Source organism: Hibiscus syriacus, unplaced genomic scaffold (genome assembly GCF_006381635.1).
Source record: "Hibiscus syriacus cultivar Baekdansim isolate YM2019G1 unplaced genomic scaffold, ASM638163v2 tig00110833_pilon, whole genome shotgun sequence".
NCBI classification, from domain to species: domain Eukaryota; kingdom Viridiplantae; phylum Streptophyta; class Magnoliopsida; order Malvales; family Malvaceae; genus Hibiscus; species Hibiscus syriacus.
Window position 1 is genome coordinate 1,604,383 of NW_024062884.1, and position 16,539 is coordinate 1,620,921.

General features: G+C 30.1%; 1 protein-coding gene across 1 annotated transcript; it reads right to left on the reverse strand.

The window, feature by feature from the left end:
• Window positions 1-525: 525 nt before the first annotated feature.
• Window positions 526-3,719, reverse strand: LOC120143043 (leucine-rich repeat receptor-like tyrosine-protein kinase PXC3). Its single transcript, XM_039157466.1, has 2 exons — window positions 1,077-3,719; window positions 526-1,004 (listed from the first exon to the last, which is right to left on the reverse strand). The coding sequence occupies exons 1-2, from the start codon at window positions 3,421-3,423 to the stop codon at window positions 679-681; spliced, it is 2,673 nt and encodes an 890-aa protein (XP_039013397.1). The 5' UTR covers window positions 3,424-3,719; the 3' UTR covers window positions 526-678.
• Window positions 3,720-16,539: the final 12,820 nt, after the last annotated feature.

Sequence of the window (16,539 nt, forward strand, 5' to 3'; positions counted from 1 at the left end):
TATGGTACGTATATAGTTATATGCGTGTAATTATATTCAAATTCAAATCTAATTAATTAATGAGTTAGTCGTATCACTTATCCTCAAAGTATGACCTTTATTACAAATTGATCTCTAATCTTTTAAATATTTCAATTTCATCCTTAAATTATGTTAATAATTCTAAATTAGTCATCAAACTTTTGAATATTTCAATTTCATTTCCAAACTATGACCTTCATTCCAAAATAGTCTCCAAACTTTTTGAACATTTCAATTTCATCCCAAACTAAATACATATACTAATCACACCCTTTGTTAATAAAATCATTACTCTAAGTTATATTATCATATGCTTGGAGGGGAAACAAATTTTATGTTAAACTATGATGAAACTAATTACATATTTGAATGAATTTGAGGGTGAAATTGAAATATTCAAAAGTTTGGGGACCAAATTTGAAAGATTGTCAAAGTGTAGGTATGAAATAGAATATTCAAAAGTTTAAAGACTTATTTAGATTGAGAGTCACAGTTTGGGGATCAAATTATTCAAAAGTTTAATGACCAATTTAAAAAAAAGGTTCTAGATTGAGGACCAAAAATCATAGTAACACATTGGGAAATCGAATGCTTTTGATTCTCCTGGATATTACGTGTTTTTACTCTTAAAGATTCCAAATTGAATCAGGTTGTTGATCAGTTTTGCCTTATTTCTTGAAGCATCTCCACCACCTTCTTCATCTTCGGTCGTTTCGCCGGCGTACTGTCCGTGCAGAGTAGAGCCACCTTCAGAGCAGCCAGCATTTCTCTCCTCCAACAGAACGATACGGTGCTTAGCTTCGCGTCGAGGATCTGTTCCGGGGTTTCGCCTCTCGCCGGAGCACCGTGAACCCATTTCACCAAGTCTACTCCTTCACCGAAATCCTCGTCGACGGGTAACCGGCTGGTGAGTATCTCGAGCAACATGACACCGTAGCTGTATACGTTTCCTGGTGCAGTGACTTGCATTGTGTAGGCATATTCTGTAAGATCATGCAGAACTGTGAGTTATGGTAGTTTTAAACCGTATGATACGGGTGAGTTATGGTGATTACCTGGAGGGATGTAGCCAAAGGAGCCTGCAACAGCACTAATACTTGCAGTACCTTTGGATGGATCTAAGAGCTTTGATATTTCGATCTCTCCGAGCAACGGCTTGAAGTTTGCGTCTAAAAGTACATTACCTGAAGAGATATCGAGGTGGATAACCGCCACGTGATGAAGGAAAGCCAATCCTTCAGCTACTCCAACAGCGATCGATAGTCTTCGGGGCCAGTCAGGCTGATACTCCGGCAGCTTTGAGGACTCGTGAAGGAGTTGAGCTAGTGTGCCATTGGGTAAATATTGATGCAGCAGAAGAGCAACATCTTCATAGATGACGAAACCGATAGGTCGAACCAGATTATCGTGATAGAGCTTGCTTAGTCTTTCGAGCTCCCTGATCATCTTGTTTTGGTGATGAATTATGGTTCTGTCCATTGATTTCAGTCTCTTCACCGACAAAACCAGTCCCGAAGGCATGACCGCCTTGTAAATGACGCTGAAAGTCCCGTTGTTGATTTTATTTGAGTCCTTTAAAGTGGCTTTGATTACAGCATCGAGATCTACCGCCTGCCTGAGATTCTCAACAAACACGTTCCCTGCTATTATCGTCGGTCGGCTACTGGTTGCTTTGTCTATTATGTCTACACTTTTTGATGCCTTCTCTTGTCTCTCCCTCATCATAAAGAGCAAAACCACTATTGTGACCGATATGAACACCACAAGACCAGAACCGATAACCGCCAGTATAATCCTGTAAGATACCCTGTGGTAGTTTGCCTGGTCGGAACCGATAGAGTCTGCACATAAGAAACTCAATGGCTCCCCACAGAGCCCTTTGTTTCCTTGAAAGCTAGAATTTGTACTCTTTTGGAACGGTACAAACGTCGGTATCGGGCCAGCAAGCAGATTATTAGAGAAATTGACCTCTATCAAGCTCAACATACCCTTAAATTCTGGCGGAATATCACTGGAAAGCTGGTTACTGGAGACATCAAGAGAAACCAACTTGTCTAGTTTCCCTAATTCCCGGGGCAGTTCACCATGAAGATGATTGAAGCTCAAATTTAAAGCTATCTGCAAGTTTCGAATATGACCAATCTCAGGAGGTATACTTCCGGTTAAATAGTTGCTTCCAAGCTGCAACTCAAGCAGTTTCACACAATTTCCGATGTCACTGGGTATTTCTCCTTCGATCGAATTCTGTCCCAAGAGCAAGTACTGCAATTTTTTCATATTGCAAATTTTGTTTGGTATAGTACCGTTAAATCCGTTGTTGCTTAAATCGAGCTTGTTAAGATTCTTGCACCCGATAATTGATCTTGGGATATCTCCAAACAGAGTGTTCCCAGAAAGAATAAGCTCTTGAAGATTCGCAAGTTGTCCGATCTCCGGAGGGATTTCACCAGTGAACCCATTATAGGCCAAATTAAGGAGTGTAAGGTTAGTACACAGAGCAAACTCCGATACGATTTCACCGGAGAGATTGTTGTTATCCGCTTCAAAATAGGTGAGGCTACTAACATTCCCGATCGTCCTGGGAACGACACCGACGAGTTTGTTATTCCCTATTCGAATACTGGAAAGGCCCCTGCAGTTACCAATTGCTTCAGGAAGATCACCAGTGAGTCCAGTCTGGGTGAGAACCAAAACTTCCAGCTTCCCCATGGCGAAAACGCTCTTAGGTATCGGCCCATCGAACCGGTTCGAATGAAGGTTCAGCAATCTGAGTTCAGAAACCAAGCCTAGATTATCAGGAATCTCACCACCTAAATTGTTCTCATAGGCTGTAAAGACTCTCAAATTGGTCAGCTGCCCCACCCAATGTGGGATAGAACCACTCAATCTATTGCTAGAAACCTGAATGTCCTCCAACTTCTCAAGCACCCTAAATGCTAGGGGTATCTGTCCTACCAGCAAGTTGTTTGACAGGTTCAAAGATCTAAGATTTACAAGACCAGCTAACTCCAAGGGAATGGAACCTTCAAACTTATTCAATGACAAATCCAGATACTCAAGCTCAGATAAGTTCCCAAAAGCTGAAGGGATGGGTCCATTGAAGTTATTGTAAGAAAGATCAAGATGCTTCAAGGCCTTAAGATTAGAGATTAGGGTCACGTTACCTCTAAGCATACGCCTAGAAAGATCAAGCCTTTCAACAAATGAATGGTTCAAGCCACAATGAATCCCCTCCCAGCTGCAGTAATCAGTGCCGTTTTCACCCCAACCAGATACAACACCAAGCTCCTCTCTAATGGATGACAATGTGGCTTGGTCATTGATCAGCTGGAGCTGAGCATCAAGAAGAAAGGGTTTTGATAGAACCCCAACCAGCAACAATGACAAGTACAAAAACCCCATTATTTGAGACTCAAAATAACATCACCATACTTTTTCTTGGTTGGTGTCTCCAAGTATCAAAAAGAAGTGAGCTTGGGAATAAAGGCAGCAACTTTCTTGGTGATGATCAAAGCATCAAATTTCCCAGAGATTGAAAACCCAGAAAAGGATGAACATTTCAAAGAAATCCCATCAGAGAACATGCAGTGAAGGAGAAGGAAGCAACCCCATAGTTCTCTATACAGAATGATGAGAGAGAGAGAGAGAGAGAGAGAGAGAGAGAGACAGTGTTAGGGAAGTGATTTTCTGCATAAACAAATCAAAGAAAAAGAGGGGGTAGACGGAAAAGGGGGGGGGGGGAGAGAGAAAGGTGTGTACTAGGTTAGGGAACAGGAAGCAGCGTTAATGGAGATAGAGAGGATTGGAACGATTTCAAAAACAAAGGGTAAAGTATACATATGGTCCCCTAACTATAACATAATTTTTATTAAGTCTTTTAACTATTAAAATTTATAAAAGGATCCTCTAACTATAGTGTATTGATTTGTTTAGTCCATCGACTATTAAAAGTTACAAAATGATCACCAACTATTTATTATGATCTAAACTCATCCTTTTTCGTTAAAAAATTGACGGTATTCTGAGTTGAAAGTTAATATACTGACTGTGATATGATAAAATCTAATCTTAGATCTCAAATGACTATCATATCCTAGTCATCAAGTTAACATCTAATTAACTCAACCGCTTTTTAATGGAAAAGGATGAGTTTGGAACATAATGAATAGTCAGATAATCATTTTGTAACTTTTAATATCTGAAAGATTTAATAAAGCAACATTTGATTATCATTTTGTAACTTTTAATAGTCGAAGAACTTAATAAAATAATATCTAATAGTCAAATGACCATTTGTATATTTTACCCAAAAACAAAATAATAGTTAGTCACCAAGTATTTTTTATGGGTAAAGTACACAAATTGTCTTCCGATTATAAAATATTATTTTATTAAGTCCTTCAACTATTAAAAGTTACAAAATGGTCTTTAGACTATAGAGTGTTGCTTCGTTGAGTCCCTCGACTATTAAAAGATACAAAATGATCACTAGACTATTCATTATGTTCCAAACTCGTCATTTTTTATTAAAATTGATAGCGATTTGAGCTGGACGTTAATATGTTGATTGTGATATGATAGTCGATTGCGATTATGAGATAATATTATATCAAATATTAGTCAACAGGATAACGTCCAACTCAAATTGTCATTATTTTTTAAAGAAAAAAATGATAAGTTTGAAACATAATGAATAGTTAGGTGATTATTTTGTAACTTTTAATAGTCAGTTGACTAAAAAAGCAACATCTTATTGTTAATGGATCATTTTGTAACTTTTAATTGTTATAGGACTTGAAAAAATAATACCCTATAGTCTGGGGACCATTTATGTACTTTACTACTTTTTTATTTTCACGAGAAATTGGCAGTGTTGAGTTGATAAAGGCTGAATTGCATGTCTCTCACAGACAAGAGGGGACTGAAAGCTGAAAAGTGTCGTGGACATTATATAACCCTACATTTTCTTTCTCCTTCTTTTTACTCAACTATAGTAATTGTTTTTTTTTTTCAAAATAAATATCGTAATACTAATAATAACCTATACAACCATTAGGGGTGTTCGGTTTAAAGATTGTGGGATTCTCATGGGATGAGATTCCTATGAGATGAGAATCCCACATTCTCGTGTTTGGTTGGCCGGGAATCTCATTTCCGGTAATATTTTATTACCAATAGTAGATTTTTTAGGGTATATTACCGGGAATGTCATTACCTCCCTTCTCTTAGGTATTGTAACATTACCGCCGTTTTGGACTAAAATGCCCTTAAATTTTTATTTTTTTTTCAAATATATCCTTCTTATGTCATTAAATAATAAAAATTCTACGAATGTTAAATTACAAATTTATCCTTAAATTATTTTAGATTTAAAAAAAAAATTATAATTAAAATTTTATATGAAATTCAGGGGTTAAATTTTTTTTATCCTTTCATTAAACATTTTTTATATTTTTAATTTTGTAAAAAAAATATATAAATATTATGAATTTAATTTTTTAAAGAAAATATATAAATATTTTACAATTTGTAATATTATACAAATATATAATAAGGATAATTTGGTCAAATATACATTCCAATAATCTTTTATTCCTTTAACCAAACATGGTAATCTTACATTCCTGCTAAACCAACCAAACACAAAATGCAACATTCTCAGTAATCTTATTCCCTAGTAATCTTTTATTCCCACTGGTAATCTTACATTCCAACCAAACGCACTCTTAATGTAATAAGATTATAATATAAAATTATCTCATATAAGACGTTGTTACAAAATGCAATAAGATTATATTCCTGCTAAACCAACCAAACACAAAATGCAACATTCCCAGTAATCCTATTCCCTGGTAATCTTTTATTCACACTGGTAATCTTACATTCCAACCAAACGCACTCTTAATGTAATAAGATTATAATATAAAATTATCTCATATAAGACGTTGTTACAATTATTATTGTTATTTTTTCTCTTCAGCTTCAAGATTTCGCTTTAATTAATTTAGACCAATTTGATATTACAATTAATTTTTTTTATTAATGTGAATGTTACATTATATTAACAGACACTTGGATGATACATTGATTTTGAGAATATGTTTGGATGACGTGATAACTTCTTTAAGATGCTTTCATATTTGAAAACTGATAATGTTATAATCTTTTTAGATTCGTCAAATGATTTGTACTTCTTATTAGGGGCGTTTGGTTCAGGGTATCTCATATTACTGGGAAATGGAATATCATTTCCTCGTTTGGTTGACAAATATTTTCACCCCCCGGTAGTAAGTTACTTCCAACAGTGATATTTTGGGGGTATATTATCGGGAATGTGATTACCTCATTTCTTTAGGTATTGTTACATTCTCGACGTTTTGGATTAAAATGTCTTTAATTTTTTTTCTTCAAAATATCATTCTTCTATAGTTGAATAAAAAAATCTACAAAGGTTAAATTATAAATTTATCATTAAACTATTTTAGATTTAAAAAAAAGTCCATAATTAGAATTTTATATGAAGTTTAGGGGTTAAAATAAAATTTTACCCTTTCATTAAACTTATTTATCTTTTTAATTTTGTAAAAAAATTATATAAATTTTATGAATTTAAAATTTTTAAAGAAAATATATAAATTAATTATAGTAGAATTCAACTTGTTAAAAATATATAACAAGGACAATTTGGTAAAATATACATTCTAATAATTTTTTATTCTTTTAACCAAACATTGTAATCTTATCTTCCTGCTAAACGAACCAAACACAAAATACAACATTCCTAGTAATCTTATTCCCGCTGGTAATCTTATTTCTACCGATAATCTTACATTCCGTGAACCAAACGCACTCTTGAAGTCATCATGTTATACGGGTATCTTTCGATATATGTTCTAACATTTGCCATAGATATAAAAAAAGGTAACTTTTTAACACTTTATATGATATTTTTTTGGTACATAGGGCAAAACGACCGCGTTTAGTGGTCTACCATCTGAGAAAAGCAATCTCTTTGCTACCGGTTTGGGTCATTTGATTCGTGCAAACCGTCGATTCTTCCTAGGGTCATTTTTGCCAATCGAACCGCTCCTCTGTTTTCTTTCCTCTATACGACATTTTTTTCTTCATATTATGTAACTAATTTTACAAGATAATACAATCTTTTATTTATAAAAAGATAATATAATATATTAATAATATGTAACGAAAATATTATATTTTATATTTTATAATTAAAATTTTAAATTATTAATCAATTAATTCGTTAAATATAAATTTATAGATTTATCATAGGATAACTCTCTCAATCCAATTTATTATATTTACAGTGTTAGGATTATAATCTCTGATATACTTAAAGATTTCATGTCTCATGATTATCGGTAAATTAAATATCTTTGAATAATATGATAATTAATATTTTAGTCTAGGGACCAATACTTAATTTTGATTTTGAATTATAATTAAAATTAGTTTATTATTTTTAATGATAATTATGAAAATTATAAAACTATTTTTTTTAAAATAATTTTAAAAAAGTACAAATTATTTTTTTTAATTTTTTTACAAAATTATATATTATAAAATACAATATAAAATTCTGTAATTTATTTTTAAAATTATTTTTTAAGAAATTTGCATAACTTAAGAAGATGGTTCTAAATTTATACTTTAATTAATATAATAAAATAATAATTGAATTTTGTAACATTTTTTTAAATATGTTGTCACTTTTAATTAGGGATGGCAGAAAAACTCGAATCTGACGGGGAAAATCGAAAACCGAATTAAACGGGTCGGGTTCAGGGATGATAAACGGGGACGGAGAAAAATCATTTATGCTAAACGGGGACGGGTTTAGTAATCCCCGCCCCGATTACCCGGCCTGATAAATATAAAAAAATAATAATTATATATATATATATATAATATTAATAAATTTAATTTAAATTAAAATATATATATATATAATATTTATATATTTCATTTAAATATATATATACCCGGCCCGATACCCATTTATGCTAAACAGAGATACCTGTTTCCCAGCGATTTTCCCCGATTACCCGATGGGGATCCCCGTTTAAATCCCAACGATTTTTTAAACGGGGACGAGTACGGGTTTTTTAAACGGGGACGAAGACTGGGACGGGAGACCAATACCCAGCCGTTGTCATCCCTACTTTGAATGTAGTAATCATGTAATTCTTTATTAAAAATTAATTCATAGAAATATAAGATAATATTTGTTTAAACACTCTTAACCATTTGACATTTAAAGCTCGTACATAAGGTTGTAAATGATACGAGACAGATTGCGAACTACTCGAAATTGACTCGGTCAAAGATCGATCAACACTCGAATTGAATAGATTCTACTCGAGCTCAAACTCGACTCAAATTTTAAACGAACTAAAGAAATAATGTATTACTATAATTTTAGATTTTTAAAAATTAAATTATTAATAATATTAGTATTTGTATGTTTATTTTTTTAAAATATAATATTTTATATATACTTAAGGTTCGAGTTCAAGTCGAGTTTCACAATTTTAAGTTAGCGAGTTTTCGAGTTCTGTAAAACTCGATAATATTCGAGCTCGACTTGACTCGTTTACAACCCTGCTCATACATTCTTAGATATATAATGCTCGAAATTGAGATCTCAAAATTTACATAGTTTAGTTTGTGCTAATGTCATTCTTCAATCACTTAATTATTTAAAAAATTTAATATTTAAATTGAAACAAAATAACAATTAGTAATTACAATAAAAAGATCAATCATGTGTTGTGGCATTATGATTGCCTTGCCTTATTCTTTAATTATGTGGTTGAAGTTCCATTTTTATCCTTACAAATAAAATATATTTTATGATGATTTAATTATCACCTTGGAGAATAATTGACACATGAGGATTGATCATTGTTAAAAATATTTAATTTGAATAAAAAATATATTTTTTTCTTTTTATAAAAATTCCCTAATTATAGAGATTTAATTAATTTATAAAAAAAGTTGGAGAATATATTGAAGATGATTGAATTATATTCAAATAAAAAAATTGATAATTAAGCTTCTAAAAATTATAAAAAAATTTATTAAACTTTTGTAAAATGATCGTTATAATGTTAAAAGTGAACAGTTTTTCAGTAAGTTTAATAGTTATTTTATAATATTTTAATAAAGTATAATAATTTTTTTTATAATAATTTGATAAAATTTAATTATCAAAGTATATTTTTAAAATTTAATACCTAATTTGATTGTTTAAATTAATTCAATTATTTTTAGCATGTTTAAATTATTTTTTTGGTGAAGTACGTATTTAGTACATCTAATTATCACTTTTATTTTATTTTGGTCATTTAACTATTTTAAATATATATATATACATATAATTACGTTTTGATTTTATTTTGTTATTCATCTAAAAAACAAACATAACCAGTGATGTGATTAGGGGTGTGCAAAAATGATCCGAACCGATCAATTCGATCCGTTGATTCGGTGATCTGATCCGAAAATTCGGATATTCAATCCGTTTTTTTATTTTTGGATAATTCGGATCGAATATCTAAAAAAAATTCGGATAATCAGATATGAATCAAATAAAATCCACTTTTGGATTATCCGAAAAAATTGGGCTTTTAAATTTTAGATATATTTAGCCCAATAAATGAGTAACCCACGAATCTATTAATGCTCAAACTCAATAAAAATTAGAGTATTTAATTATTTATTGTGTGCAGTAATTATATATAATAGTAGAAGAATTGAATATATAACATTAAATCACAAAATTTGAAATTTTAAAATTATTTTGGATTTAGATATTCAGATTTCCAATATGAAAAAAATCGGATACCTTAATTTCAGATATTCGATTTTTTCGGATAGGATACGGATCACTATTTTAGGTATTCGAAATTTTTGGATATCTATATTTTCGGATAGGATCAGATATGATTTTTGGTTTTGCACACCTCTAGATGTGACATATTTAATTTTTATTTATGACATAACATTAACTTATGATGATATATCAACGTCATCGTTAATTTTTTAACGTTGAGTGACTCAAATGAAACCAAAACTAAATTTTATGTATGCTTTTGAAAAAAATAGTTGGATGACCTAAAGTTTAGTTTAGTTGCATTTTAGTGCCTCACTATTAAAAAAATTAATTTTTGTTTCATTTTAGTATCTCGTTTAAAATTTCATGTTGAGTTTTGAAAAAATAATAAAGTTTAGATATTAAAACATACCAATAATATAGTTTTGGTACTAAACACATTAAATTTTCAATGGCGTGTACTAAAATAAAATAAAAACTAAACGTTATATGTGATTTTGAAAAAATTAAAAATTAATATATTAAAATATATCAAAATTAATAATTTAAATACTAAATACATAATTTTTCCCATCTTAAAAGCTCCTCTGGAAAAGCACAGTTTGTCCTTTAATTGTTCTTTTCAAAACTGTCATTCTCCCCATTAATTAAGCCATCTTATTATATTAGTTAACAGTATGTTTTTTCTGACAGACTGTTCACTAAAAACATGGAAAATAAATTATTTATGTTTAATTGTCAAAGCAAATTATAGGGATATATTAGGTACTATAAAATTAATATACGGTTAAATAAAGACGTTACCGAAAATATTAATATTTTCTTATTATTTTCGTTAAAACGTTATCTAAAGCATTATTTTTTCTACCGAAAATGTTAGTGGACGCTATCTAAAATGTTTAATATTTTCGGTAAAACGTTACCTAAAATATTATTTTTATATCGTAAATGTTAATATTGAGTTTTATCGGAAATTAATTAGCGAAATTAACATTTTTTGTAAAAAATAATTTTTTTAGGTAGCGCTTTACTATAAATATAATAATGAATCGATTTATCTAAGTAATTAAAATAACCGTTGTAGTTCCTAGAGGTCACAGGTTCGAGCAACAACAATTGCAGCAAGGTGATTGAGCGTTCATTGTCAAATGGTTAATAGTATTTATAATATATACCACTATATAATCATCTTAGTTTAATAAAAAATCATGTATATATTATGTAATTTTAATTTAATTTTAAATATTAACTCTTAATTAAATTATACACATTGAATAAAAAAATGTCTAATATAATACATATGTCTAGAATATAAATACATAAACCTAAATATTTATGTATTTATATCGTATTAGCATTATAATTATGTTTAACATGCTTTATAATAATAAATGTATTAAGTGGTAAGATTCGAACAGTTGTGTCTGTATGGTGCGCGTATTCTCAATGATTAAAAAATATTATAAACAGATGTTATCTTGTAATTACCGTGTTTAATATAAATAGATCAAAATTCAATTCAAAAGGAATTATAGTGATCCCCCCCCCCCCCAAAAAAAAAGAATAATAATAATAGATTGGCAGCTAGAAATTGGTTAATATGCTTTTTTTTCCCCTAGTTTGTGAATTAATGATGTGCTAATTGTCTCCTATAAAATAAAGGGTAAATTATGTCTTTAGTATCTAAATTATTATTTTTGATCTATTTTAGTAGTCAAACTTTTATTTTTTTTAAATATATCTAAAGTTTAGTTTTTATTCATTTTAGTACCCTAATTCAAAATTCAACGTTAAGTTTTGATTTTTTTTGAAAGTTTAGGTGTTATAACATATCAAAACTGATAGTTTAGGTATTAAACGTGTTAAGGTTTTAACGAATATATACTAAAAATGAAACAAAAACTAAACATTAGGTATGTTTTTAAAAAAAAATAAAAGTTTAGGTATTCAAATGGGTTAAACTAATAGTTTAGATACTAAATATGTAATTTACCCTAAAATAAATAAACTTATAAGGGAGAAACCTAGGCGAGTCATTTCATATGAAAAATGGAACTATATATGGATTTTAAATTGATGTATCTCGTACGAACCAAATTATTTCGATAGTTAAGGGATTATTGTTAATCTAAGGGAAGACCTAGGTGGTTAGATCTACTGCTGGTCTTTATTATTTTTAATGCTTTCGAGGTCGTCTTGTTAAGCTTGATTGTTTTGTCGAGTTTATCTTGTGGTTTTTTCTGTATTTCCTATCATGGGTATTCTTTTTTCCTAAGTAGGTTTAGGGTTTTTTTAACGAGGCATATGGTAATAGTCCCCTTTTATAAAAAAATGGTTAAAAACTTTTAAAATAAATATTATTTTATATTCACTCTGTTTGGTCACCTTACATCACATGCAATACCGATGAATTGATATGCTATGGACAAAGCAAATTTGTGGCAGAGTACAATCGATTCATCAGTAGGATCTCGTCGCAAAATTCTAAACATGAATCAAGAATAAAACAAAACGATTAATAATGTGAAAGAAATATTATATTAAATAATCTAATAGAGTATAAAAATAAACAATTGGAATAGGCTTGAGGCTTGCAACTACGCAGTTTCCTTAAGACAAATTTTCGGCCACTTATATGGTGCTTGAGATCATTGGTCGTCTGTCTCCCACGATACAACAACTAGATGATAAACTACAGTCGCACTTCTATAAAGATCACGAACTATTCCCTTGCCTTCATCTATCACCAAAAACTAGAGAAAATAGTTCGTTTGAATTGTTTTTTAGTTGTTTTAATTGTGTTTAACCTAACGGATTTATAGGGTATTTATAAGGATTTCACTTTGTGAACTATTGGAAATCTGAACAAACAAAGCATTAATGAGAATCAAGCAATTTCCAAATTTATTGTTTTGATTAAATGAACATTTTAATATTTATCATTTTAATTTCAAAACAGGATTTTGTAAAGATATGTTCTATTTGAGGAAAAAATATTTTAAACTTGGGTTAAAATATTTGTAAGCCCACAAATATCTCGACCGGTTCGGACATTCACGTTACACACATCGTGCACGTCTACACATGTACGAATCAACAATTGATTCCACATTTTTCCTCAACAATGTTTGGATCAATTACTCATTCAAATCTCTAAAATTATCAATTTTTTCTAACAAACTCTTATACGAGATAAGAGAAAATACGATATGATATATTTCTTGGAGACCATAACCCCTTTATATAACTAATTTCTCATTCAAATCTCTAAAATTATCAATTTTTTCTAACAAACTCCTCTACGAGATAAGAGAAAATACGATATGATATATTTCTTTGAGACCATACCCCCTTTATATAACTAATTTAAGAATCAATCTTCTCTAAAATTATCAATGTTTGGATTGTTACTTTAGTTGTAATTTATTGTTTCGGCGTATTTATGGATTGTTTTTTTAGAGTTTAGACTATTTCACACACTATTTTCATCATTTTTCTTAAATTAATCAATTTATTTCTATATTAATCAATATATAGTATTATTAGGTTTTATATAACATTTAAAAAACATGATGAAAATTCTCATGAACTTAATTATTAACAAGGCGGGTTGAGTAACAAAATTTTTTAATGAGTACAAATCGAATAAAATTTTATCGAGTATCAAATTGAATATACCAATTTTAGAATCAAGTCGAGTATTACTCAACTCATTCATGATCGATTCACTCGATAATCACTCCTTCTTAAAAGGCAAACAACATTGAGATCAATGGGAAAACAAAGAGCTGCCTTTAGCTTTAATTAAATTTTCTACATACTAATCATTGTTATTAACTTTATGCTGCTTTTTATTACTCGCTTTTCTACGTAATAATCACGACATTAATCAAATCAAATACTAATAAAATATTTAAACGCATTTTCGGCCGTAAATTCTGCAACATTGAGGGGTTCTTTATAAAAGAATTATATATTTTAAAATTAAATTTTAAATTTACTAAATTGTTTTTTTTCCGGTTAATATGGATAAATAAAAGGTAATATCTTCCGCAACTCACAATCATTTGACATTAAACGCTCACACCCTGACATTCCTGTTATTCGAACCCGAGACTTCAAGGAATAACAACAATTTTTTTATCACTGAGGTCGTTTGTTAAAAAAACATTGGTGGTCGTTGAAGCTGAACGTTAACTAGTTGATTATGATATGATAAAAAATGTCACGTCAGAGGTTCTATTCATTTTTTTATAGTATGTGACAAAAATGAAACTAAAACGTAATATTATGTATGATTTTGCAAAATTAATAGTTAGGTGATCAAAATGAAACAAAAGTGATAGTTGGGGAACTAAACTTGTAGTTTACCCTTATTATCATTGGTTGAAATTTTGAAGGACGTAACACCACCGTCGACAGCCCTAAAGGAAAGGTTGGAAGACATGTGCATGTAGAAAGTAGGGGTGTGCAAAATTATCCGATCCGGTTGATCCGACCCGTCGATCCGGAATTAAAAAATCGGGTAATTCTCTAAAAAAAATACCCGGTCGGGTCGGGTACCCGGCCCGACATTTCTCGGGTCGGGCATGGGTCACAAAATCTAGTTTTTCCGGGTAGTTTTTATTTTTTATTTTTTATATATATTATATAAAATATAATGATATATATTATGATATTATGAATTATTATATTTTGTATTTCGAACTTTTAAATTTTATGTTCGGATATTAGAGTATGTAATTTGAAATTTCGAACATTTAAATTTATGTATATTTTTTTAAAATTAATAATTTGAAAATGAAAAATAAAAAAATCGGGTAGCGGGTACCCGACTACCGGGTACCCGTAACATCCGGGTCGAGACACGAGCCGATAAATCGCCGACCCGGAAGTTTCGGGTACCCGAAAATCCGGGTACCCGGATTTGCACACCCCTAGTAGAAAGGAGTGATGGGTTGTGGGGGTAATTCCCCCAACTTTTGGTGATTTATTGTCAACACAAAAAATAAGTCACTCCCAAAGAGCAGCAAAAGAAAAAGGGGAACATATGGCAAGATTAGGGTTTCACGGTCAATAATCTCCATCTCCTATGCATTGAAAATTAATTGAGGCTCTCCCTTTACAAGACAACCATCATGGCTTTGTATCATGGTTTGTCTCACTTAGGTATGGGCATGAGATTCGAATTCGATCGATTTCAATTTGACCCGGTCTTATTTGATGTATTTTTTTTTTAAAAAGTTCGGGTTTGGATTGGGTCATGTCCAGATTTGTAGAGATTATATTCGAGTTGGGTCGAGTATGGTTTAAGATAAAAATATCCGACTCCCTAACTCAAAAAAAAATATAATTTTACCTTATATTTTATGAGTAATTGTAATAAGATCCCTCTACATATTATTTTTTTCCAATTAAATCCCTATTTTTAGTGAATAAAAGTAATATTTTTTAATAAATATATTATTTCAAATCAGATAATATTAGATTGAATCAAGTTTTATCTCAAAAGAGCAGGTCGGGCTCGGATGGTGAAAGGTATATAATTTTCAAATCAAACCCGAATCAAGTAGAAAATTTATAATTTTTGAATCGGAACAAATCGACCAAAAGCCAAACTGACTAATGCCCATCCTAATCTCACCTCTATGGGGGCAACCCACTCTCCACCTCCTCTTTGCTTTGTCTCCATTTTAGATTACATCACCTTCGTACGTAGAAATTAAATTAAACGATTTAAACACGAATAAAATGGTCTAAGTAGTTAAAGAATGATTGTTATTCTTAGGAGTTTCGGATTCGAGCACGATACTTACAAATGTATTTGAACATTCATTGTGAAATGATTGGGAGTCATTCGATCAAATACTACATTTCTTATAATCACCCCAAATTAATAAAATAATAAAATGATTTAAAATAAAACACGAGTGGTTAGTTTTTTTATTAATTATTTAATTAAATTTAAAAACGATAAAATACGTAAATATTCGTATGATTACGTACATTCTTATTGTATATTTTAGTTCTTTTGGTAATTTCACCAATTAATTAGCATTTCGTCAATTCCACATATCAAATTCAATCATAATTTTTATAATAATATAAATATATTTATTTATCTGTTTATCACTATCCAACACTAAAACAAGTTCATATTTGATATACAAAATACATATAATTAGATTTAATTAAATATCAATTAAATAATTGGTATAAATTCTAATGGAACCCATATGTTGCTCTACCCCTAAACAAGATCACACGTAGAATGCCAATTAGGCGGGGTGGATGTGGAATGCTCCGTTCACACTTTAACTATGCATTCGGTACCAAAATTATTAGTTTTGACATGCTTTAGTACTTAAATTTTTAATTTGTTTAAAATCATACACAACGTTTAATTTTTATTTCTTTTGTATACCATGCCGTTAAAAACTTAACACATTTAGTACTTAAACTATTAGTTTTGATCCGTTTTAGTACATAAACTTTTAATCTTTTCAAAACTTAACGCTCAATTTTGAATGTGGTACTAAAATGAAAAAAAAAACTAAAGTTTTTAGAGGAAGGCTACTAAAATGAAATAAAACTAGACTTTAGGGTTTTTTGATAAAATATAAAGTTTAGGTATTAAAACTAACCAAAACTTATAGTTTGTG

Bases quoted from the DNA above. Each gene is read 5' to 3' on its own strand.
- LOC120143043 (XM_039157466.1), bottom strand. From the start codon at position 3,423: ATGGGGTTTTTGTACTTGTCATTGTTGCTGGTTGGGGTTCTATCAAAA. The intron at 1,005-1,076 runs GTAATCACCATA...ATGATCTTACAG, and splicing joins CTTTGGCTACATCCCTCCAG to AATATGCCTACACAATGCAA.